This window comes from Octodon degus, unplaced genomic scaffold (genome assembly GCF_000260255.1).
Source record: "Octodon degus isolate 3935 unplaced genomic scaffold, OctDeg1.0 scaffold00003, whole genome shotgun sequence".
NCBI classification, from domain to species: domain Eukaryota; kingdom Metazoa; phylum Chordata; class Mammalia; order Rodentia; family Octodontidae; genus Octodon; species Octodon degus.
In genome coordinates this window covers 12,554,153-12,580,203 of record NW_004524579.1, presented here as the reverse complement: position 1 = coordinate 12,580,203, position 26,051 = coordinate 12,554,153, and the positions used below count along the sequence as shown (strand labels likewise).

Below are 26,051 nucleotides of genomic sequence, written 5' to 3'. Positions count from 1 at the left end.
AAGGATGAAGGCAGGCAATGCCCAATGTAACCCACAGTAGGCATGCTAACAACAAGGCTACCTAATAAATAGACTAAGGACACTTGCTGAGAGGTTTTTCTTGAATACTCTTAGCAAGATGTCCCTGGCTAAGGATTGTTTAAGTAAGTGACCCTAGAATTTAAGGATTTATGAGCTTTGATGCTGAGCTATGAAAGAGAGTGAACCTCAGTTACAGGCCTTGCCTATTATTCTGAGTCAGAAGGCATACATCTGATACATGGAGAAAGAGCCTGAGGAGCCACAAGGTTTGCCCCAGTCATCTACCTGCTTCAAATGAACCACCACAGCCTGAAATTATTAGTAGAGCTAGATAGTGGCCCACACCTCTGAGCAGCCAACTCTGAGTTGATAATCTTATTCCTTGCTGCCAGCCCACAGAATAAGGTGTTTTAGGTAAAATCATAACAGAATGGTCCACTTTGTCAAGTCGCCAGGCCATGAAACAGAGATACGGAACCCAAAGCAGACACCAGGACACAGGTGTGGGACCACAAGGTTGCACGAGGCCCACACTCAGAAGGGACCCATGTTTGAGTTAATCATCTTTAAAAAAAAAATATTGAGAAACAAATAGAAATAAGACAGTTTCAAAACCAATTACTAGCACAGTTTCAATAATTAATATATTGCATAGTGTCTTAGTGGTTATTCATTGTACAAGATGCAGGCATGATACCCTGTCCACAAACACTATTAGAACAAATCTCTCTATTCAGTGATCCAAGAGAATGCAGCTGTGTATCTATCCTAACTATTTTGAACATACACATACAAACTGGTCATTCATTTGTATCTCCCTTTTTTTAGTTTTGTCAGAGAAGGGTATTCCATTGCCATTTAAATATTGTAGAAGCCTGAATTTAGCAAAATATTCCAAAGTAGTCCAGTAGTCCATAATAGTAGGGGGTTTTCTGTAAGACTGGCAATAACCGAAGTTGTTGACTTGGCTGGGGAGATGGCTCAGTGGAATAAATGCTTGCCTGGCAAGCGCAAGGGCCTGAGTTCAATCTCCAGTTCCACAAAAAAAAAAAGAAGAAGAAGAAGAAAGAAGAAAGAAGAAAGAAGAAAGAAGAAAGAAGAAAGAAGAAAGAAGGAAGAGGAAGAGGAAGAGGAAGAGGAAGAGGAAGAGGAAGAAGAAGAGGAAGAAGAAGAGGAAGAAGAAGAGGAAGAAGAAGTTGTTCACTTGAGCCTTTTACAGCTCAGCATATTAATATGGCTTTCCTTTTTATACTTCATTTTTACACTTTTCTGCTGGATGGTTAATACCAAGATAAAGCAAGACCTATGTAATTAATGTAACTTTTGTATCTGACAAGGTCAGTCAAATCTCCTCAGGATTTATCCTGAAATCCTGTACCACAGTTTGTAGATCCTTTGTGAGTGCCAGCCATGTGGATGAGTCACGGCCATTGCTTGACCAATTTGCTGTCTGTGAAAGCCTGAGAGAATGTTTTCTCTCCATGTGACTCTTCTTAGGCACACTCTACATCACTGATCACTTTCCTCTGTGGCCCCATAATCTCCTTGATCAGAAAATTTTAACATGTCAATAGTTAATGGAAAATACCTGTTACATGTTATGCCTAAGATGTTTTATATTCAGACAGATAGTGAAGTTAAGCTTAACTGCCTATATTGTAGGGTAATATTAATAAGCTTCTCTTATGGATGGTTAACAATTTAAGTTCACAGACCAAAAATTAGAGAAAAAGAAGGGCTGCAAGGACAGCCAACATTTTGGCCATAGCCTTTCTACGTCAGTGAAGACTCAGGACATAGGAGAACCTGTACTGTAACACCATGTAACTCAGTTGAGTTAATCATCTTCTGTTGCCCTTGGGAATTTATTTTATCTGTGAGCTTGGGTTGTGAGTGGAGGCTGGGGGCACTGAGGACCGTGTGCAGGAACAGAGGCAATATGCAGGCCTGCTGTTCCTGTTGCTCATGAGTGTAGAAGTCAGGTGGACCACACAGGCATTGGTGAGGCTCACAATTTCGTAAGCACGGGTGTCAGAACCCTGAGAGCCCTGCTTCCATTGAATGATATTTGAAGGCGAATACAGAAGGATGAAACCCAATGAGCCTTATCATCACCTTTCTCATTTGTGTTTCTTTCCCATCTTAGCTAACCACTCATGCTGAAATGGTGACAGAACAAAATGAAAAGACAGTGCAGCCCAGAATTCCCTTTGCAGTCCTTCTTTGCTTATCAGTAAGTGCTTGCAAAGCCAAGTGTTGGTAGAACACACACACATCAAAAGACAAAAACAGTTCATTTTGCACAGCTTTTCCATTGTTCTGGTAAGAATAAAACACATGCATATAAAATGTTTCAAAATATGAGTTAGACTATTTTGTTGACTCTGTACACAAATGCTCTCATATTTGCATTTTAAACTGACATTACACAACATAAAGATGAACAGCAAAATCCATTGTAATAATTTCAAATTTCGATTTTTCTTTCCTTATAATGTACCAAATGAAAAACATTACTAACAAGGTGAAAGTCTACAGAAGTAAAAGTCACTTAGTATCTTTAATAGTACTTTTTTCCACAAAAGACCCTAAGTTTTCACTTTGCACTAAGACCTACAAAACACAAAGCTGAACTTCTCTTTGTATCTATTGCCTCTGAGCCTGTTGTCTTTCCAATGTCTTTTCCCTTGAGTAAGGATAATGCTGTGAGAATGCTTGTTCCTCAGAATAGAACAGCTCCAGGATCCCATGACATCAAACGTTCTTGGACTGAAATGAATCACTTTTGTGGAAGGTTTGCTACAGTGCCGATTGCTGGGCCCCGTCTCTAGAGTCTTGGCTGCATGAGGTCTGAGAACATGCACTTCCAGAAAATTCCCTGTGATGTGGGTGTTCCACCACTCAGAACCCTGGTCTAGGTATCTGTGACCCTCATCATTTGACATTTGCTTCAGCTGTACACTGATTTACAGACAGCAGATATTGTTACCTCATAAATGTTAAATTGCTCCACTAGATCCAGGTCAGTGCCCTTCTTGTTCAAGTGTCTCTGGGACACCACAGCAATGCCCAGCTCCTCCAGGCAGTCGACCACGTCGTAGAAGGTGTCTTGATCTGGTAATCCTGCCAGCGTCTGGAAGAAGAAAAGAACTTGATAGAGACACATGCTAAGGAATTTCCCAAAGCTCTGAGCAGCTATACATAGTAGCCAATGGCCTTGGTTACTACAACATGGAATACCACAAAACAGATGACAAATTCTTCTCAGAATGAACCCCAAGATTCTCACCCCTGGTGTACCTGTGCTGTACGAGCTCCTCTCTTGTAGTGTGAGCTGGATACTCCACAGGTGGGATGGCGCATCTATGCTAAAGTTATGCTAAATGGAAAAGTGCAGGAGGGTATCATAATTAGGGTCCCAAGCCTTAGATTTGATTTGATCAAAGACGATGCTATCCTGATCAATAATTGGACTTAGGTCTTCCCTCTTTTTATCCTGCTGGCCTCAAAGCAGCAGCAGGCCACATGAGTCCCACAACTGCAAGGAAACGAGTTCTGCCAAGAACCAGAGGAGCCCAGATGGGGTCCAAAGCCTCAGAGAGGACCACAGCTCTAGGAACACTTTGACTACAGTCTTGGGAGACCCAGAGCAGATGGCGCAGCACACCTAGGTTCTTGCTCCATGGCAACTGAGAGGCTAAATGTGCCTAGTTATAAGCTGTTAACTTTGGGGCAATGTGTCATGTGGCAATAGAAAACCAATGTGCCTCATTATTAGCTGTTCTTATTATGTTAAATACATCAACACCTGGAGTTATGATAATTTAATGATTCTCTTTTACTTAAATTCATCTGGGCCTTCCCTTGGTCTACAAAGCTGAGGAAAACATGAGAGGTGGCAAAGTAGCAACTAAGAAACGAAAAAGTAATCCAAGAAAAAGGAAGCTGACTTCTTTTTGAAGTCTCTTAAGGAGGGGAGAATCTTAGACAAAGCACCTGCTCACAACTAGAAGGAAGAGATTTGTTACAAGCTCCTTACCACCACACCTTGAGATCATAATGTGAAGGGAGATAAATCTGATGCACAAGCTTAATATTGCATGGTTTCTCAGATATGAGGAAATCACACTATAAAGAAAGACCAAAATAACAGGTAAGAGAAAGCTGGCAAATGTTCCTTCTCAAATGTGAAGGGGATCGAGACATAGAAGAAGGGAGAAAGGGAATGAAGGAGGCATGAAGATACATTCTGGACTCACGCTGGCTCCACATGAGAAGTACAAATGTCATGTACAGCGAACATGTTCTAATAAAAATTTGAGAGAAAGAGAGAGAAGGAAGGGAGGGAAGGAAGGAGAAAGGGAGGGAGGAAGAGACAGAGACAGACAGAGACAGAGACAGAGACAGAGACAGAGAGAGAGAGAGAGAGAGAGAGAGAGAGAGAGAGAGAGAGAGAGAGATGGATAGATGGATGGATGGATGGATGGATGGATGGATGGATGAAGGCTAGAGGAGGGAAGGGATTTGCCAGAGGCAACAGGCAGTCACTGAAAAGGCTTCAGTAACACCACAGATAACAGCACTCCTGGATTCTATGCAAGGAATTCTGCCTGGAATCTCCAATGCTTGTCTTTATTCCCTACTTATTTCACCACCTTTGCATTTTGCAACACTGTATACATTTCAAAATGATTTTAAACATAATAACTTGCCTCAGAAGACATAAGACCAACACCCTCAAAAGGATCATTTTCCAGTTCCATGTTCTCTGATATTTTCATATGGGAGCTCTCAGTACTGGAAAGAATGTCCATATTCATAACCCAAAGAGTGCCTTTTTCCTTTTATGCTGAGCAAAGAAGATATAATCCACTTTGAGACCAGAAACTGGTACAAAAAAAATGGTTATGTGATTGTTTAACTACTCAGGGTTTCAACAAGGACACACAGCAAGAGACTGGGAATTAGAAGCTGTAGTAAGCAGGTACTCGCCCAGATGGGGCCAAATGTGGGAAGCACACACCACTGTGACATCAACATATTTACTACCAGGTGACTGTTGCCTGCTGAGCTACAGCCTGCTTCCAGCACACACTGAAAATCATACAATCAAAGAATCCCATCATCAGAACAACATCATCTTCTGGTTTGGGTGAAAACTCTAGAATTTGTTAAACGATTAAAAAGTATAAACACAATATGAGGTCTGAGGAGGGCACATAGGTAGTGATTACATTTTGACTGCAAAATGTACAAAGTGAGAAAGCAAGTTGACACTTGGGATCTAGGATAGAAAACTTTCTGCATTGCCAAGGGGCCAGCAGGAGGCAGACAATCTCCAGGAATATCTTTAGTTCTCCTCTTTCTTACTTCCTTCCAGTCTGGAGTCAGCTGAGTTTTTTGTTTGTTTGTTTGTTTGTTTGTTTGTTTTGTGGGGGGGTTGTATTTTGGGGAAGGGTCTACAGGGTATTCAAGGTCTACTACTAGATCGGACTCATAGTAATCCACCTGTTTATAGGCTCCCAAGAACTGGGATTACAGGCACGTGCCACCACATCCAGTCTCGACTGCTGTCTCATCGCACCTAAAGGGTAGGGCCAGCATGGTAGGCCCAGGATAGAAACCCGGGCTCCTTTGCCTGCTTGCAGGTGCTTTAATCTGTTGAGCTATTTGGCTGGCCATACTAAGCTGAGGTTCTTTAACTCAGGAGTTTGCAGGGGGTTAAAATCGTGGACCTAATAATCCCTACTGCCTTAGTGAGTCCAGCCATGGAGAGCAGGAGGCATCTCTATTACATAATTAAACATTTAGACCCATAGAGCTAAACAGACTCAAATAGCCCCTACTTTATAATAGGCCAGAGACCAGGGGCGCTAAGAAGTCATTTAACCTTTCTTCTGGGAAGACTCAGGCTGGGGCTAAGCCTGCAGGCACCTCAGCTTCCACACATGGCTACAGGGCAGATGGTGGCATTCCACCACCAATACAGCCTCCTCTTCCTCCTGTGCAGAAGGGGGACATACAGTGTCGAAACACACATTCACTTAGTTTTGGCTGATTCTGTAACATGATCAGCTAATTGCATCTCATTTCGCCCAGCCCCCAGCCTCCCTGCCCAGTTCTACTTGATCACTCTCACTGCTAAGTCGCCTGCATCTGGCAAACACGGCACTTTTGCCACAGAAGTCTGGGAAGCAAATGTTTCTTGATGCCTTTGTCCTTAGATGCCACTAGCCGCAACGCAGCTGCCTAACAACTGGTGCCCCCTCCCTCATTTTCCCTAATTTTGTCTTGCCAGGGCCTGTAACACATGATTAATCACAGTCATCTCCCAGATGGAAATTCTGTCCTAGAGAGTATTTTCCTCTCCCTAGGTTTTCACTGATTTTATCTAATCTTGCATGCAGAATAAAATGAATGTGGTGAAGCCTGGCCCAATATTTACAGTGGGGTCATCTGTGGATGGCAAGGGCTGTAAGCACCCAAATCCACTATGGATAAACAAATAGTGCTGCACCTATGTAACAGAATTCTACAGAGCAGCAGGAAGCAGAGGGCTCTGACGCAAAGCACCCACAAGCCCAACAGACACTACACTGGGAGACACTGGCCCCCAAGGTTACATTCTCTATGACCCCTCTGACATTCCTGAAAACACAAAATTAGAATAAGAGACTATGCAGTAGTTGTCAGGGGTTACTGAGGAATCACGATAGCCTTATAAAAGAACATGTGAAGATTTGGGGAAAAAAGTAGAACTAGTGAGTTCCCCAAGAGTGAAGGTAATCCTTATGTGTGTGAATCTCATAAATGTCCACTTTACTATATGGTATTTTGAAAGCAATGACAGCAAATGTGAAAAATACAGCAAAAGCTCAATTTGAATTGGTGTGGGTTAATTATCTCCTGCCCTAACAGAGCAGCTCTTCTCCCCTGGGCCCCCTAGAGCCCTGCCTCCTGTGAACATCCTCAGTCAGCCCCCCAAGTAATCCCTTTTGCCATTCAGCTGCCCCATCCCAATCTACAGAGTGGTCCATAACTGAGCCCCCCCCCAGGTGGCTGATCCTCCTTAAGGGAATTTCAGCTGGGTCAAGATGGCATTCTATCATTTCAGTGTGCAGGGGGAAAATGGTTAATTTCTGACCTGCCCTCTGACCTTCTCAAGACATGGGATGGAGATAGGAAAGAGGAAGGAGGTGGGTAGCGAGTCTCTTTAACATTCCTGGTTAACAAAGAAAGCTACCTCAGTCTCAGAACCCAAGGCAGGCTAGGATTCAGTGGACTTGCTTTATCATGAAAATGTCAAATTTTTAAATTCCACATTATTATGCCATTGTTTATTTTGTTGAAATCAATACTAGTTAGAAACCACCCACCTCGCAATAGAATTTCCCAGATTTCAGAGTCTGCATTTTTCCAGACCCATCTGAACATTTCAGGTTGTCATTTGGTTGGTATCTCAGAGCATTTTACTCACTGGGGCAATAAACACTCCAGTTCAACAAGCAAACAGATGCCCTGCGAGCAGCAGGGGTCTGTGGACCTTTTCAAAGAAAGAGGCCACATTTGGAGGATGGGATCTTCCTGGGCAGAACATGTTAGACAGCGTGAGACAGAAGGGGTGAACCAGCAATTCCTGGACATCAAATGCCACGTGACATCCAGCAGAGTGTGACATGCACCAGGCGTGTGCCAGGGACTGGCAACACTGTGCCCATGCTGTCTGGGTGTGGCTGAGATGAATCCCAAGGACAGCTGGACATGGCCTTTACCAATCAAGTGGATAATGTCATGACAGGTAACTCTGGGAAGAGTGCAATTGCCATTGTTGTTGAGTTCATGGTTTTAGGAAACAAGGTCAGTGACTGAAAAAGATAGAAAATACATGACCTTGCTTTTTAAACAGACAACAGAAAATGACTACAAATCACACAGCAAAGAAAGTTCACAAATCATTTTGAAAATAAACGAATTTTTGAGATTATCCATCACAAATGCTGTGCTCACCTCCCATTGGGGCTGTAGAAATTTCCCACATACTCAGCCACAAGTGACAGGTTAATGAAAAGCAATCACTGTCAATAGGACCTGGGGAAATATCTTATTATTTCACTATGTGTTGCTTTTATTCTTAGTTGTTTAATGTCTTTCATTTTTCTAATGGGTTCTTAATCTCTTAAGGACTTTTTTTTTTTTTTTTTTTTTTTTTTTTTGCCCTAGTTTTTGGCAAATGATTTCCGGCTTGTCATTTGCCTTTAGCTGTAATGTGTGGTTTTTCATTTGAGAAACAAGACCATTTAGAACTGTATGCAGTGACATATATAAATCCCCTTTGGCATATTTTCACTGGTTTCATTATTAAAGTAATCTTTACAAGAGCTGTCGGCACCAAAATGGAGTTATGTATGTCAAAACCAAGCAGAATGGAGCTGGAAGCCACACAGGGGCCACTATGTGGCCACATAGGAGGCCACATGGGGCGATGCCAAGCACACTCACCTATGTTAAGACTAGTCAAGGAACCCCCCAAAATGCAGTGTTCCAGACAAGCTGTTCGCATAAGCATACTTGCCTAACAATGCGCCTTCCACCGATGTGCTTGCATTACACCCTGCTACAAGTCAACATAAAAAGAATGGTCTTCATTGCAGAACAGCATACGGGGGTTTTTCCCCTTTATTTTTCTTCTAAAATTAAGCTTCTCCTTGCCCCAACCTCTTCAAATAAGCCTACAGCCTGCCACCGCACGTGTATTCCAGATTTCAGTGCCTTGCTATTCTCCAGGAAACACACTTTGGAGAGTGAGTCTGTCACTCAAGTGACGTTGACGATTTATCCAGAGACCAACTAAACCTTCAGTTCTTTCTATTGTTTTTCCCCTCGATTTCATGTGTTACATTGAACTTTTCAATCTATTTGGGAGTTACTGTAACATATGGGTAATGAGTATTTGTGCTTATTTCCACTTGGCATTTGGATCATGGTTAAAGCTATCCTACCCCACTCATACGGACTAATGTTGTAGTTCTGAACATTGGGGTCTGCATCAGAGCTACTTTGTGCCAATTACCTACCTGCTGAGAAGAGAGAAGCCTGTATAGTTTCAATCCTTAGAGTGGGCATGACAGTCTAAGTGGGGAAAGCTGCTCCGCAGAGCTATACTACTGTCTACAGACATGTCTTAGTTCATTAGGAGAAACATCTCTTCAGCTTTATGGCAGGAGCTGGATCTTTTTGCAGATTTAATGACAGCAGCACCTTGGAAAGCATAGAAAGAGTCCACAGGAAGTCCGGGGTGTGATAATTCCAGTGAGAAAACTCCAGCCTCAACCCTGGCTCATCTCCAGCCATCCTGGGATCCACTGCCTCAGAACCACCCTTAAGGATAGGTATTAAGAATTGCTACTTCCCTACAAATGCTCAACCAGGAGACACCTGGTGGGAGGAACAGGAGCACAAAGATATGGTCAGCCTCACATAAAAAGGGTGAGATGCAGCCTCAGGAATCTTCCTTTTAACCCAGGAGTCAGAATTCAATATAGCCAGTGAAGCAAAAGCCTCATTTTTTCCTGACTTGTGAACTATTTCTTTAAAGTTAATTCTTAAGGACAATGTGTCTTGCTAGGAAAAGCATCACAAAATTCTTGCTATCAGTGTTTTTGGTTTTACTGGAAAGGACCAAAGCATAAAAGTGTGCAGATGCCTGGAGCCCCTCACAGGTATGTGCCGCTGAGTGTACACACTGTATAAAGGGCTTTCTCCCTTGAAGAAGCGCATGGCTGCTGTGGTTCCAGCCACCATGATGAAGGTCCACATGGTGTGGCTGCTAGAGGGAAATTTAATTTTTTCACATGACATTAGTTTCCCAGAGCTGTTATAACTAGGTACCAGAATACTAGGTGTCTTAAGACATTGTGAATTGAGAAGTCTGATATTAAGGTATTAACAAGGTCATGCTGTCTCTGATGGCTCCATGGGAAGATTCTAGATCAGTTACTGGCAAGCATCAGCATCCCTCAGCTCATAGATACATTTTTCTGCCTTCTGCCTCTGTCTGCACTTGGCTGTCTTCATTATGTTCATGTTTGCACATTGTCCTCTTCTGTGTCTCTTTCCCCCTTCTTATAAGAAAACCAATCATACCAAGTTGATTGGTACCCTAATGGGTACCAAATGGGTACCTAATGGGTACCAAAAGTGCTGACCTTTTGGGTAGATTATGTCGGAGCTGCTCCTGGACTTCAGATAAAAGGTCTTAAGGGTCTACGCTAATGACTTCATTTTAACTGTATTACATCTGCTAAGATTCTAATTCTAAACTGGTCACATTCAAAGGCCCAAAGGAATGAGTCTGTCATATCTTCTGGGATGACAATTCAACCTGCAATGCACAATAACCAACCTTGTTCACCAAAGTCATCGCATAAACGAGCAGCTCCGTGTCAACTCCATCTTTCTCCTCCAGAATTTCCATGATATTCGTCCAGGGTTTGATGCCTATGATTAAGGCAAAATTCATTAGAAACAGACATTCAACAACAGTTTGTATTCAACTCAGGTCAAAGTTGATCCAAGGATATGCCTCTCAGTTAGCAAGTTTCCAAGTGTGAATGATACCCTTTAGGTGGATCTGTACATGCTTCTAGTAAGTATTTTGTAGCGGCCAACACTGTACTACATCATCTTTGTCCTCTTCAAAGTACTATATGCTCATCAGGATTAGGACACCTATTTATTTGCTTTATAGTAAATACATAATTTTGTAAAACACATTTATGTGTAACTTTTGGGTTATATACTTCAGAATGGAAAAATACTTCGTAATTATTTTTTGAGTGTTTATCAGCACTTGGGAAAAAGATCTTTATTCCCTCTAGCATTGACTCAAAGTAGTAACAGTGACATACCTGTCTAGCAGCAATGTCAAGAACAGAAAAATATTACCTCTATTCCATTGGCATAGAAACACTGTCTAAGCATCAGCAAGGTACAAAGTCTAGCGGGAAGCTGCCCTCACCAGTTTTGCAAACTAATGAAGTGGTTAGACACAGAGAAAAAACGGATATTGCCACAGAGGCAGCAGCTGAAAAGTGGCCAGAAGCATTTAGCTAAGCCTGCCACTCAGTGAAGGAGGTGATTTTTACTGGAGATGGCTGCAGGGTTTAGGGTAGGAGGTGGCTCCTGGGTGGGCTCTGTAGGTGAGGGGCTTGTATGGGTCTCCCCAGGCTCCAGGAAGGGGCTGGAAAATGCTTCATTCCCAGGACCACCAGGCCCAGGGCAAGGCTACAAAGGGGAATCATCCCCTGCAATAGTTTTATATGTTTCAAGGTAAATGCTTGAAGTAAAGTAAGCATTGCCCCACCCTGGCTTGATGGTTTGAGACATGAAACTCTTTCCTTTCACCACAAATACCTCAAAAGGGTATTGCTTACTTTTGCTTGATAAAAGCAAATTTGTCATCAACCTAAATATAATAGCTTCCAAGGGCTGACCTTTTGGGTGGACTATGTCAGAGCTGCTCCTGGGCTTCAGATAAAAGGTCCTAAGGGCAGAGACAGCAGCTATCTTTTTCATTGCTGTGCCCTTAGAACAGTGCCTGGCACTTAGTATGTGCTCAATATAATGTGTGCCAAGTGATGATGAACTGGAGGTCTCTAAGTGTCTGATGTGGGTTAAACTAGAACAGTTTTAAAAGAAACAGAAGGTAGATGTACATAGTAAGGAAAGAAGAGAAGATAAAAAGATTAAATAATAGACCCCCATATAAGATGTGGCAGACAGATGTGGTCTCATGTAGTCACTGGCTCTCCCAAGTCAACAGAAAGTCTTCTCCCTTGGCTGAGAACCAGTCAGTCAGAAGCAATCTTTTATGATCCTTCGTTACTGAACACGAAGATAAGCTCCTTCCTCTGCTAATGGCCAAATTATCTCCTGCCTATTTGATGTCAGACTCCTTTGAAGTCCACACTGATGTAATTGCTCTTTGAAGTTCAGCAAAGTGACTATTTCAGCCATCATGACAGTCGATGGCTATGCTCTGGAGGCCTGGCTTCTCACTGTCCAGGTGAGTTGCAGGGCTCTAGGACCCTCCCTGTGTCGCAACAAGCGTAGCTTCTGTCTTTCACATACAGCCCCAAAGCTCAGCAAAGTGCACAGAGAGTAGAGTCAGTGCACAGGGCAGAAAGTATGGGACTGAGCATTGCTAATGACACTCAGGGGTCCGGTGCTTCTGGTCGCTTACTCTGAAGCCCAAGTGGGCCTGAGAAATGGAAAGCAAGAGTCAGAGGTAGACAGCCAAGGGAGGAAGTAGCCAGGCCACATCCTCCCCAACCCATGTAGACACAGGCACATGTGCGCACCATCTAATCCACAATGATTAAAACACCCAAATGCTGATTTAATTTAACTGAAAAACATGTTCTTCAGCTGGGCTATCTGATTTCCCTATTATCATTTAAGGTTTTGGAATCTGGAAACACACACATACTGATACACTGCCGAGATGAATGTTCACTCCCTGTCTTAAGACTGGAAAACAGGGGCCGCAAAGATAACTCAGATTATCTGATATAAGCACGCAAAATTGGTCAAAAATTTAAACATTTACTGTTTCAATAAGCCAATAAAAATTGGTAGAATTACCTTAGCTATTATATATATGTACTTTTTTTCCTTCCTTTCTTTTCTCCTTTCCCTCATTCCAGTTGTTATTTACTTTCAGCAGTTTCTTTTCCTTTCACAGTATCTATTGTACCTTTCAGATTTTATTTACTCTTTCAGGTTCTTACACTAGGGAGACAACACAATGTTTACACATGCATGTCTGATTATTTCACTCATGGGTGTGGTCTCTAGTTGCATCCATTTACCTATAAAAGCCTTGACTTTATCTTTCTTTATCGCCGAGTAATACTCTATTTTATAAAGTTCCTCATCTTTTTTATCCATTCCTCAGCTGATGGGCATTTGGGTTGTTTCCAAAATTTAGCTGTGGCCTTCATGCCTCTTACCCTCCTCTTAAATACATGAATTAAACCTAAAGGAAAGTAAGACACTGAACATTCTGTCCCTACACGGAAGCTCCTCACAGCACATTCCACATCTTTCTATGTAAGGGATCAACACCCTGCAAAGACATTTCTGCTTAAAGGATACTGAGATGGAGCTGGAACTCCACCAACCTCGGGCTTTCACCATGCCTTGTGCATTCTTCAGCGATCAATATATTATTGAACAGAATCAGAGACAGTATTACTTTAAAGGAGAGCTAGAGTTTTCCCCTGTTAATCATGTGTGGTACACATGTTTAGGAATTACATCATATCCATCGCTTTATATTCAAATGAAAAATAAAACTTCTTCAAAAGCTGGGCTGAACTAAATTAGTGAGATCCAAGAGTTATGACTGAAATTTCAGAGTGAGTTTCCCTGTCTGGTCCCTAATCCTACCCTCAGGAGAAACAAACCCTATGGTCAGAGGCAAGGTCCTATTGCCCAGGGAGTGGTGGCCTCTCAACCAGCTTCCACTGACCACCTCAGGGTAGAACTCAAGGAAAAAGTGGTCAAATGACAAAAAGAAACTCTCTCAAGGGCATGCATAAGTCTTGCTGTCTGTCTTTCTAGCTGCCAGGCCCTGTCTACCAGGAGGGGAAAGAGACTTGAAGATGCAGACAAATGAGAAGAGGTTGCAGGGGTCTGGGCAGACAGGCGTAATGCCATACCAGGCCCAGGGACTAATCAAATCCACTTTTCCATTCCAGCTCCTGTGCTGAAGTACTGCCCGGGTGTAGTGGGGCAGTTAAAAGTTCCCTTCATTCATAAATATTAATTGCTGACTGTGATGACCTTTGATCCCTCAGCTTTATCCCTGCTCTTTAAGTGGTTTGCTTTGGCCAACCCTCAGAACAAAGCCTTCTGGTTAACTGAAGAGTAGCCATGCATGATGTTTGTAAAACAACCCAGTCATTTATTCTGGAGTGACTTCATGTGCTCTAGGTGCTAATGACTTTTGAGGACCCATAGTTTATTTTGTTGGTTTTATTTGCCAATTCCTTAAATCTGAGTTTTTTCTTCTCTATTTACAGAGAGAGACAACTGTCTACACTTAATGTGCCATTTACTCCTGCTAAGGAAACCACTATGAGGAGTAAAATTTATGGCTTATTTGTAAATGTGTGTGTGAATGGACATGCTCGGTTGTCTCTTGGGCACCTCTGGCACCTCTGCTCTGTGACCCAGCTGTGAGGGGCCTGGATTGCTGCTTCTAACCCTGCTAGGTAGAAACACAGCTGCAATTTATGTTGCTTTCTGCAGAACACCATGACATATTTATATGTTTAATTTCATCATAGGATTCTGGAACGATTTTACTAGCAGTAAAATAGGATGATGTTATATGTATGTATTATAAAATCACAGCCAAGACCACACATGTCCATAAAGAAACATATTAGTGAACCTTGCATGATAAGCTATTTCTGAGTTTTTCCACGAGTGCTGCATTCCCTTGCTGTTGAGCTGCTAGTGCGCAGTAGCAGACAGATGCAAGCCGTTGCCAAAAGTTTAAGAAATTTTATAGGCAAAACCCATGGAGCTAAGAAAACAATCCATTAGCTGCTCTGTTTTTTAAATTTTGACTAATTGAGAAAAGATGGCTATCGCTTTTGTCTTGTGGTGACTCAGTACAGTAGAGTGCCTGTGGCTAGGAGCTATGACTGAGTATTAGATGTCAGGGTGTGGTGCCTTGTGTTCACCTCAAGATCATTCCCACCCATAGGACATATCTTTATGCAATGGGGAGCTCAAGAAAGGAATCTGTACACCCCAAAGCCAAATAAAGCCATGGTCATGAGAAGACTCTCACATTAACACAGCTCCCATGGCAAAGGCTCTTGGGGTTACTTGAAATTTAGGACAAAGAAGCTGATACGCAGCCTATTAGTTGTCCTAAAGGAATCCTCAGAGTTGAGAATGAAATACTAAACCTCCAAGGATGAATGGAAAGAGATGCCTGTTTCCCAGAACCTAACTTCAGCCACAACGTGCTCTTGTTGGCTTGAGCCACCAGTGGCGCATCATGACTATCCCATTGGGTGCCATGTGACAGTCCACCTGGGTGGCACAAGCTGCCTGATAGCACAGTCATGTGTGTGCCACTGGTAGTACAAGCTACCTGTTGGGGCAGCCCTACATGTATGGCCCCACTGAGAGCATGTTAAGCCTAACGGATTGGCTTGGGGAAAGTTAGACACAGTTTCTGAGCCATGAGCCATCCTGGATTCCCAGTACCAACAACAAAGTGATTTGTTGTATTCTTTAATAGTTTTTCCAAACTTTCTACAGTAGCATTACTGTTACATCCATGAAAAGAAAAAAGAAGAGTTAAAATTTTGTCCTTACTTTAGCCTTTACAAAAATGGTGCTAGTAATTATTGACTCTTCTTCAGAAGGAAAACAATCAGAGAGAGAGGGGGGGGGTTCTATATTGGAATATTTTACTGAATTCACTCACCTACAATATTTAAATCACAATGGAATACTCATCTCTGACAAAACTAAACAAAAAAGGGGATACAAATGAAGGACCATTTTGTATTTGTATATTCAAAATAGGCTAGATATACAGCTACTTTCTCTTAATTCAATCAATAGAAAGATTTGTATTAATAGTGTTTGTGGACAGGACATCATGTCTGCATCTTGTACTATGAATAACCACTAAGAAGACAACAATATGCAATGTATTAATTATTATTATTATTATTATTATTTTGGCAGAACCGGGGATTGAACTCAGATCCTTGTGCTTGCCAGGGAAGCACTTATTCCACTGAGCCATCTCCCCAGCCCCTTAATATATTAATTATTGAAACTATCCTACTAATCGGTTTTGAAACTGTCTCATTGCTATTTATTTCTCCATAAAATTATAAAAAAAAAAAAAAGCCAGCCCTGGCATTTAGGCTCAGGTCTCACTAGGAGCCACCCAGCATGCTCTACTCTACCCCAGAGCTGTATGCCATGCCTGCCTGCTCTGGAGAGCTGGGTACCATGTCTTGAGGCGGGGAAGCTTCCTGTGCACAGGGCACACACCTGTGGACAGACAGACAATGATGACACAGGAAAAAGGAGAGACACATGGGGCTTTGCAAGTACCTGAGAAAGCTAGGGAGAGGGGCCGGGGAGATGGCTCAGTGGAATAAGCGCTTCCCTGGCAAGCACAAGGGCCTGAGTTCGATCCCTGGTTCCGCAAAAAAAAAAAAAAAAAAAAAAAAAAAAGAAAAGAAAAAAAAAAAAAGAAAAGAAAGAAAAGAAAAAAGAAAGCTAGGGAGAGTTGGGACAGGCCAGGTGGGAGAAAGGGACAGACAGCAGGCTTTCCCATAAATCAGGTGAAGAATTTGGTTGAATTTCATGCTGCAGGCACCAGGAAGTTATTGGCAGGTTTGAGATGACCAAATTTGGATTTGAGAATATTCTCATTGTACTTAAGGGTGGCAAGGGACACCAGGTGGAAGGCAGCGTGAGCAAGGCAGGGGTGGCCTGGAGAAGAGAGAGGTTCAGGGAATAAATAAGAGGAAGAGAACCAATGAAGTGTGCAGGGGGTAGGGAAAGAGGGGCGGAAGTTACCTGGACCAGACAGGAAAGGGGAGAAGGAGCTGCCTCTCTGCGGTTTCAGTGGTGCAGGCTGGCTGGTGATAAACACAAGCACAGTACACGGTGCTCCTGGCCTGGGTAGGTTGACACATGCCTGGGATCATACCACATTCCAGCCCTGATCTCTGAATACTCACTATCCTAAAAAATGGTCTCCTGCAGCTAGATGTATTCACCAGTGGAATTCTGCTAATCTTTCATTCAGTCTCAAACTTGTTAGACCTGGAAGCCTCCCTACCTTAGGCTTTTTCACGTTGATGACACAAGGAGTGGGACTGCTCACCTCTCTTGGTGTCAACAGCAGAGACAGCCTGAATGAGAAGAGGTGCATTGGACTCCGAGTACTCCACAAAGACGAGCAGCAGCTTCAGGGCTGTCTTCACCACCAGGCGGAACTGGAGAACAGACAAAACCATCAAGCAGCTGCAAATATGGCCCCATCTGCCCGGGCACGAGGTCATGCTAAGCACAGCTGGCAACCAGCACTCACAGGGGCCTCGACTGCCCTCTTAGCAATTATGCACACTCCTTATTCCGTCCTCACTAACCCCTCATTAGACCTCTCAGAAGGCAGGTGCCAATCATCTCCGCACTGTGCAGCCCAGGAAGCTAAGGCATGAAGACCCTGTCCTCGGTCTTGTAGCTAGTAAGACACAGAACAAAAAACTGGAGCCAAAACGAGGCATTTGGCTCCAGAACTCACACCTACAAGGCTCCCAAGACACAAGACAGTGATGCTGAGTGGGTTACCTCAGTGCACTCCAACAACAACCCTGGGGAGTAGGCACAGTCTTAGTTCTTATTTTTCTGGTGAGGGAGCAGACTCAACAGTTTAAATGGCATGCTTTGGGTCACAAACAGCTTGCTTGCACAGACAGGAACCTGAGCCAAGTTCCTCCATATCTCTTTTTATTAGTACAGAAAATTGGATATAGGACCTTTGCATAAAAATTGGACATATAGGTGCATGTCACCAGACCATTTTATTTTTAAAATTTTGAGACAGGAGCTCACTAAATCATTTAATTGCCCAGGCTAAGCTCAAACCTGCATTCTTCCTGCCTCCTTTCTATCTCAGAGTGCTGGAATCGCAGGTGCATGTCACCATTCCCAGCTGAGTTCTCCATTCTTAAAACCAGGCAAAGAAGGCTTCTTGAGGTCTTGGAACCTACTCTCCCTGGGCCCAGGGATCAGCATTATGAGTGGCTACACAGCCCATGGGCTTCCTCACACAGATGGAGCTCACTTTCACAGAAGCCACAGGGCATTCACTGAGAGGAAATACCATAGCTCCTATTCTGATTTGTGTCTAGATGTCTCCCCAAAGCCTCATGCTGTCATAGGTGGGGCTTTACAGAGATGGCTGGATCAACAGTGTGATTCTGGGATTAAGTGTGGAATCAATCTGGAATTGATTCACAGCACAAAGCTAGGATTAAGGATGCCCCACCCTGAATGAGTAGTGCCTGCCCTAAGGGTAGCCTGGATAGTATATAAGGGAAAGAGGGTAGCTTGCTGCTGTTACTACTTGCTTGCTTACTACTTCGCTATTTTTCTGCCTTTCTGCCTTCTGCCCACCATTAACTGTTTCGCCTTTCGGATGTCCCTCTGCCACTCCACCCTGCTTTGGAGCAGCCAACTATGGACTAAGACCTCTAAACTGTGAGCTACAGTCAACCTTTCCTCCTTTAACCTTGGTGTCAGATGATTTCTGTCTCAGCAATGAGAAAAGTAACTAAGACACCTCCAAATGGATATTGCCACAGATTCCTAATGTTGAGGCTATGAGAACCTTGGGGTGTCCAGATTGGTCCCTTCTTCCCTTGAGATGCTGCTGCAACCCCTTACCCTCCATCTCTCTTCCCTTGACCCTGCTTTCTTCCAGAATCTCTTCCTCAAGGAACTCACACACCAAATATACTCCAATAATGGATTTATACCATGCATTTAGGAAGCTACAATTCTGCTTTGAGCTGCCTATCCCACCCTAAACTGTTGGCATGTTGGTGCCCACCTCCACGGTGGCAAGCTCTTACAAGGGAGAGGGAGATTATCTGCACAGTGTCTCCATGACCTACAACTACACTTAGCCCCAGTGGGCTTGGAGATGACTGCTCACTTAACAAATCCACCAGGTAAGACCAGGTCAATCAATTCATGACCCTTCCCCAAAGCCTCCATTCCCATACCGTGGCTGAATGAGCTCCACTTAATTTGTTCTATAGCCAGAGGAAAGCCCAGTGCCTCTCAGAAGCATCTACTCACTAATGTTTAAACTTTAGAAGTAATTTGGAGGGAGTCCAAGCCAGGGACTACAATGTACAATCCACAGGGAATAGTTTAAAACATCACCAACCCCAGGCCATTTCTGCAAATTCTTTCAGCACTTCTACCTCTTTGTCCTTTCCTCTATTGTCATACTTCTAGCAAACTACCTGTCTTTTCCTTGACCCCATGTGTCTCTCCAGCCAGTTCTCAACCCTTGTTCTCAGCTCCTGCTTATAGGAAAACTTGCCCAAAGAGTCGCTGTGGCCCCCAGTCCCACTTTCCATTGATTCCCCAGCCCAATCTGATAAGAGTTCTATCCATGCCACTGTCTACTCTTTTAAGGTTGACAGTGGCCTCTGTGTTGCCAGATCCAGTAGTCACTGTCTGTGCCCATTTATCTCACCTCTCAGCAGCATATTACACAATGAAGTGCTTCCTCAGCGACAATGTCCTGCTCCTCAGTCAGGGTAACAAGCCTTCCACCTGAGGGGCCAGCCCCTCACTGCTATGATCCCTTAGCTACATCTAACCTGCAGCCTACTGTTTCTTAGCCTTCTGGGCTTTTTTTTTTTTTTTTTTTTTTTTGAATGAAGAGAAATTCTCTTGGACCAAATATAAAATAGTTAATATAGTTTATGTAAGCATCAAAGGTTCCTTTTAAAATATTTCAATTATAGCATTTTAAAAAAATGGTGGATCGCAGGTTGAACATGTGTGATAGTGTAATTAGTCTCAGTGTAGAAAAGTCTCAATTTTCACATCTAATCTCTTTCATTCTCTTTCTATACATACTCTGAGCAAGTTAATTCAGTTGCTATGTTTTTAACATCCACCTCAGACTAGATGCTCTCTAGGTCTGACCAAACTCTCGAGTGGAATAGCCATACAGAGTCCCAAGAGTGGCATGGTCATATTGCCTCCTCTCAGATGCAAATAGGCACAGCGGATTCACTGGGGTTAAGACAGAACTCTTGCTCCTCATTCACAAGCCCTCTGCTCCACCATCCACACACCTGGGCCTCTTTCCTGAACAGGCTCCACCTCAGAGCAGACCACAGTCCTCCACTAAGTGCCCGGCAGCATCACCTGTGCTGCTCACCCCAGGGCCAAAGGCAGCCCATCTCCCAGAGCTGTCAAAGCACCCATCGTCATCTGTCCTGAACCAAATCCCCTTCTGACTTGGCCCAGCACCATGGCCTCCCAGTGCCCCTACACTATACCCCTGAAGTCCACACTGTAGCCAGGATGACCACTGCACCCTCCTGCTCTCCACATTCCCCCTCTGGCCTGGTGGGCTCCAAACATGGACACCTCAGCTGTGTGAGCAGCTTGCTCTTGACTCAGAAACTCTCCATTGGTTCTTTCCTGCCTTTCGGGTCAGGGCTGAGAAAGCCGCCTCACGGAAATGTCTTCCTGACTACTTCATCCCAAGGAGCCCTCAGCCACCGCCACATCACTATATCATTCTTTCACACCCCTGGTCATGCCTGGAATTGCCGTGCAGTTTTCCATCCCTGGCTATTGAGGGGGGAGAGTTTCACAGATATAAAAAGCCATAGATGTTCAACTCCGTTCAATAAAGTGGTATAATGTTTACACATTGCCACACATACCCTTCAGTACTTTAAATCATCTCTAAATTACTAATCATACCTAATGCAATGTAAATACAATGTTAATAACTGTTTATTGTAATGTTTAGGAACAGCAACAAGAAAAACCTATGCCTGTTTAGCACAGACACATTTGTTTCCAAATATTTCTGATCCATTCTTGGGTGATATCCCGATGCAGAATCTGAAGATACAGAAGTGTGACTGGCTACACATGTGGTTGACAGCTGACCTCAACCAAGAACTGAAACTACTAAAACGAGATGACAACAGAGACGTGCATTGATCTGATGCAGGAGGAGCTGCTCCACCAATATTGTGTAGGAAGGGTAGGGCATCATGTCCTTACTGCAGAGCTTCCTTCCAACCTACTGCCCTAGATCTGTGGAGCAAGTCATCTCTGCCCCTGAGACCACTTCCATCCCACCACAGCTCTGGCCAAGCCAAGGCCTCCACAGCGAGTTGGAGGGCACACAGCATCATGAGCTTCCATCTCCACAGCCATGTCCTCCCCACATAGTAATCTGAGGGCTTTGGAGAACTCTGCACTCTTTTGAGGGCTGCTACTCTCATAACTTAAGTCCCACAATTGCTCCCCTGCTTCCCGCCCAGGAAAACACTAAATTCCAGAGAATTTTCTTAACAAATACAAAGTTGGGGGTGGAAGGGGAAGGTCTGGCATAATGAACTATGCTTTATACATTCAGAGCTAGAGAAACTTCTTCAAGTAAATAAAAACCTAGCAAGTCCAGGCTTGGCGACTTCCTTAGTGGGTGGACTATTATTATGTGGTTTAAGCCTTCTAAATGCCTTCCTGGGAAAGAACCTGGCTTGTGCCCAGCCCTACCTCCCCTATTAGTAGGTCTCAGCTGGAGCCCCTTTTGATCATCAGAAGGATCCCTTGGGCACATCCAACACAGTCTTGGGGACCCAGAATCACCACTGTTCCTTAGGAGGCTCTCTCATGAAGAAACTACTTTTCTAGTGAAGTCTTTCCTCTCTGGTGGTCACAACATTCCATTCATGTCCTCTCCTCTGTTTAAAGACTCTGTATGGGGCTCTTTAGGTGCTGCAATTTGGATTTTAAAAAAATCCTAAACTCTTATGATCCATAATTTTATGTTTCTATGAATTTGGCTTCTATTGAGTCCAAGTGTGTGTTTATGTACTCTTGGAAGCTTTACTATGTAAATTAATAACAAACACTAGATAAAGACCTTTAGAAAGAGGAGCAGCAGAATGTTCTTTGTGTGGAAATGCTTGGCACTAATTGCAAATATAACTAATTTCTCATCAAATTACATCCAGGGGGCTTCTCTTCAGAAATTCCTTAATAGTATTAGCACATAGATTTGAAAGTAATAAAAGTACATTGTTTCAAAGAATTTTATGACAAATCCTCATTCATCTTGAAATTGCTTAATTTCATGCCCTCATACATCTGGAATAAGACTTGCAAACCTTGAAACAGCCACTGTGGATGGTCCACACCTATCCATCCAGGTCTAAATGTGCTGCTCTTCCCGAAGCCCTTTAACAACCCTCTCCTCCCACTTATCTGAGACTCACGAATAGGAAGGGCTGTTGAGATCCAAGCCTACATCTGCTGAAAGAGGCAGTCCTGAGAGGGCAGAAAGGGAGCAGGAGGGGAAGGCCCCAAGGAGGGGTGGAAGAGGCTGTGCAGAACACATCACTGCACGGCTCAGACACCAGGGCTCCTCAGACAAGACACATCAGCCAAGTGTTACAGGAATCTGCATTACCTGATTTTTGCCTTCTCCTGGGGCCTCTTCACATTCTAATGAAGGCTTTCTCTGCAGTGACTGACAGGCTCATGCACCTGCCTAAGTCCAGCACCAGGAGAAAATCAGTAAATGCTCAAAGAAAGGATGCTCATTCTCAGAGCATCTGATGCCAGTGAAAGATGAAGCAGTCACAAAACAATTGAGGGGAGCTATAGGAAACAAGGAGTCTGCATCAGTGGTTCAAAGACAAACAGGCTAATGTGGTAGGAGCAAACTTCCAGTCTCCAGAGGTTCTGCCGGCCACCTGCTACGGCTGAGTTGTAGAAGGAATTCAGCGTGCACATATGGGGTAGACTGGCTAACCCCATTTCAGGTCCCTCCCAATCCAATATTATCTGCTTCCAGTTTGAACATTAGGAGTACTTTCCAGATGCCCAGCACCCGGTGATGTTCTACGAGGAGGTAATGAAGCCATAATCCCACTTCAAGGAAATGACCGCCCAGATACTGAGAGTGGCCCAGACCACTGTGACGCTGTGGGGATGGAGAGCATTTCTCATGCACAGACCCACCTAGCTGGCAAGTGTCAGCAGACAGCATTCCTCGAGAACAGCCCCTGTAGTGAGGACAGCAGTCTGGGGCAATTAGAGCTGGATGCAGCCAGCTTCTGCTGGTCCCCATGGAGCACAGGGCTGTGTGACAGCCTCTGGGCTCCTGCTCACCAAAATAATCCCACCTCCTTCAGGTTAGAGGAAATGCACCAGCTTCTAGGTTCTGCCTTTGTGCCTTGCTGCCTGTATTTTACTTATATTTTAAGGGCTACGACTATTTCATTTCTTTTCTCCCATTATAATAAAAATTATATTTTATGTTGTTATACTCAGCTACATCACAGTACATAATAAGAATTTGAGATGATCCCCTTGTGATGGGAGAGTGTGGAGGAGAGGAGCACGCAGTGGCTGTGAATTCCTGCACACTTCCTAATGATTTAGCACATTTTGGAGGTGACAGGGCTGAGCTTTAGTTTCTGTTGCAGCTATCACATTGCACTGTCTGCATAAAGTAAAGGTCAGGAGGCTTCAGAGGAACAGAGACGCCTGCTGACACAGGGGGAAGACCACTGCCAGGCTGAGCCTCCATGTTCCACGAATAACTGGGGATTCCCACGCAGCTCTACTTCAGGGAGGCTGGGCCAGCATGGGGTGCGGGGGGCAGGACGCTGCCAACACAGAGACAGCCTTGCGCCTGTTGTCTTATTTTCTGGGTTAACCTACAGGGAGAGGGTGCAGTGAGACCCTTCAGACAGTGAGCATGTAGGTTTCACACAAAATACAATCATCAGATAGTTAGGAAAGCAATAAAAGATAATTTCCCAATACATTTGTACTAAAAACAAACTGGAGCACCCATCACGTTTTACTATACTTAGAGAAACAAAAGATCTGCACTGTGTAGGTCAAATACACTGTTCATTAAGGAGAAATAAAAGTATTCCTTAAAATCCATCAAATTTCTAACTTCTCTTCCACAAATTGGACAACCATACAAAGAGGACAACTGTCAAACCTCAATATATAAATTACAAAAGGAATTAGGAAATCAAATGCTTGATTTTGTTTCACTTTCAGTTAACAACATAAATCCATGTAATGCAAACTGATGTTGGTTATTAGCACTGAATTAGAAACTAGTAAGATAACTTGATCTAAAAAGAAAATCTTTGTTTCATTTATCAGCACCTTAGAACAAACAGGATATTAAAATATTCTAGGAACTTAAGATACATATTTTTAAGATATGTGGAAACATCTTTTTTTTTACCCACTCTCCCCTTTATTTTTTTAAGCCACTCTCCCCATGAGAAATATCTTAGTGCCATACCACATATTCAAACCCAGAATTTTTGATGAAATGATTTAGACCAGGCCTTAAAGACTTTGAACCTAATCATCAAATAGCTCAACAAAAATCTCAGGCTCCAGTTATCTCCTTTCCCAATTTCTAATAGGTTATCTGCAACATGACAAACCATAGGCCCAAATGTATTTCCCAGGTGTAGGACTCGGCCTTGGCTTGGAGGGGTCCATGGGGCAGTACAGTGACTACAGCTGGTGCATTTGCCAGAACAGGAAGTCCCCTGCAACAAATCCACGTGCTCTGGCTCCAGAGCCCAGTGGCGAGGTGCTTATAACTCATGTAATTTCCAAATTTATGATGAGTAGCAAAGTACGAACCCAGAAAGCCCATAAGTTACTAATTAGTGAACAGGAAATCTGGCAGAACAGACAACCCAAAATAATTCAGATAAGGAACAAAATAAAGAATGCTACAAATCAACATTTTCCTTTCTTAAAATAAAATTATGGGGCTTAGCTGGAGCTTCATTGAAAGAAAAGTGGATGGATGGAGAGAGGGGAAAGGAGAGATAGAAAAAGAATTAAAATGTATTTTGTACATGTACCAACTTCCTATGATGAATGTAACCAGGTACTGCAAACATGTACTCAATAAAAATTTCTTTAAAAAATTTAAAGAGTAGGAAAGAATCAGAAAGTACTTGTAACTTTTCCTTGAGATATTCAAGATAATTTTGAAGAGTTAGTTGATAAAATGTTCTAATAACCCATGATTCAATTGTTAATAAATAACAAAACCCTTACATTAAAGCACTGCCTTAGGAACACCTTAATACTGTTTGCAGATATAATACTAGCTGAGAGAAATGAACAAGGAAGTGTGCTTTTCCAGGTAGAAGCATCCACAGTTTATGTGCAAAATCTCACATTCTAGGAAACTAATTTGTCACCAAACTTATTTCTAGAAGTCAAAGAAAAACACAGACCAATCTGATTCTTTCCATTCTCCTTTGTAGATTCCCATCCTCCCCATTGGTGCAAAACCTAAGCACTGGGAAAATGTGACAATTATTCTTTTCTAAGTAATAATCAAGGTTACAGAATCCTCTTAGGTAGACAACCAGCCCTGGACACGTGCTGGAGATGGCAGCTAACCTCAGACGTGGTGAGCACGCTACTGGAAGAGTTTGGCAGCCAACTTACTGCAGGCTCCTTGGGGTGGGTGGAGAAGGGCTGGCAAGTGGGTGTGGGCTGGTGGAAGACAGCAGAACTGCACGGGGATTGGGGTTATCAGCACTGGCAAAGGGAAACCAGGGCCTGCAAGGTAATTTCTGAGCTGGTTGTAGGGCAGTACTTCCTTCCTGTCTCCCAGAAAAAGATAGAACTCCTCTAATGGACACAAAGTTACAGGCTGTCTGGAGGCTTTTGCACAGTTCCAAATGCTCTCATATATTAGAACCACTCAGTTCTGCTTGCTATGGCTGCCGGAACAGGGCTGGTAGCCCTTGGTCAGATGGCAGAAAGAGCCATCCATGTCCCATCTCCTTCTGCATCTCTCCTCCACAGGGACAATGTCTATGTAAATTAGTAAACTGCCTCTTGAGAACTGAAGAATCACAAATGAGCTTCCTAAAGCTATCACCACTGAGTGTACTACAGAAATGCCTGTCCTGGACAGTTGGGCTCAGCAGGCTGTACCCTGCAAGGCATGGCCTGAGCCATGGTCCCCACTCTGATGTCTCCTGAAAACAACTAGTGAAACTTACATTTTGGTCGTTTTCTTCCACAGAGACCATCATTATATGAGGGTATCTAAGAAATCAGAGTAGAATTTGTTTGCTGGCTATACATAGCCAGGTAAGCAGCAGAGAAACAACAGCCCTTCAGGGGAA

At 43.4% G+C, this 26,051-nt stretch overlaps 1 protein-coding gene across 1 annotated transcript in view; it reads right to left on the bottom strand.

Moving 5' to 3' along the window:
- Positions 1 to 26,051, bottom strand: part of Fhod3 (formin homology 2 domain containing 3) — a 514,361-nt gene that overhangs the window by 166,277 nt on the left and 322,033 nt on the right. The window contains exons 7-9 of the mRNA XM_023714409.1: positions 16,958 to 17,069; positions 10,424 to 10,518; positions 3,011 to 3,154 (exon numbers count right to left, since the gene is read on the bottom strand). Of these exons, the coding sequence (XP_023570177.1) occupies positions 3,011 to 3,154; positions 10,424 to 10,518; positions 16,958 to 17,069 (351 nt within the window). The remainder of the gene's footprint in view (positions 1 to 3,010; positions 3,155 to 10,423; positions 10,519 to 16,957; positions 17,070 to 26,051) is intronic.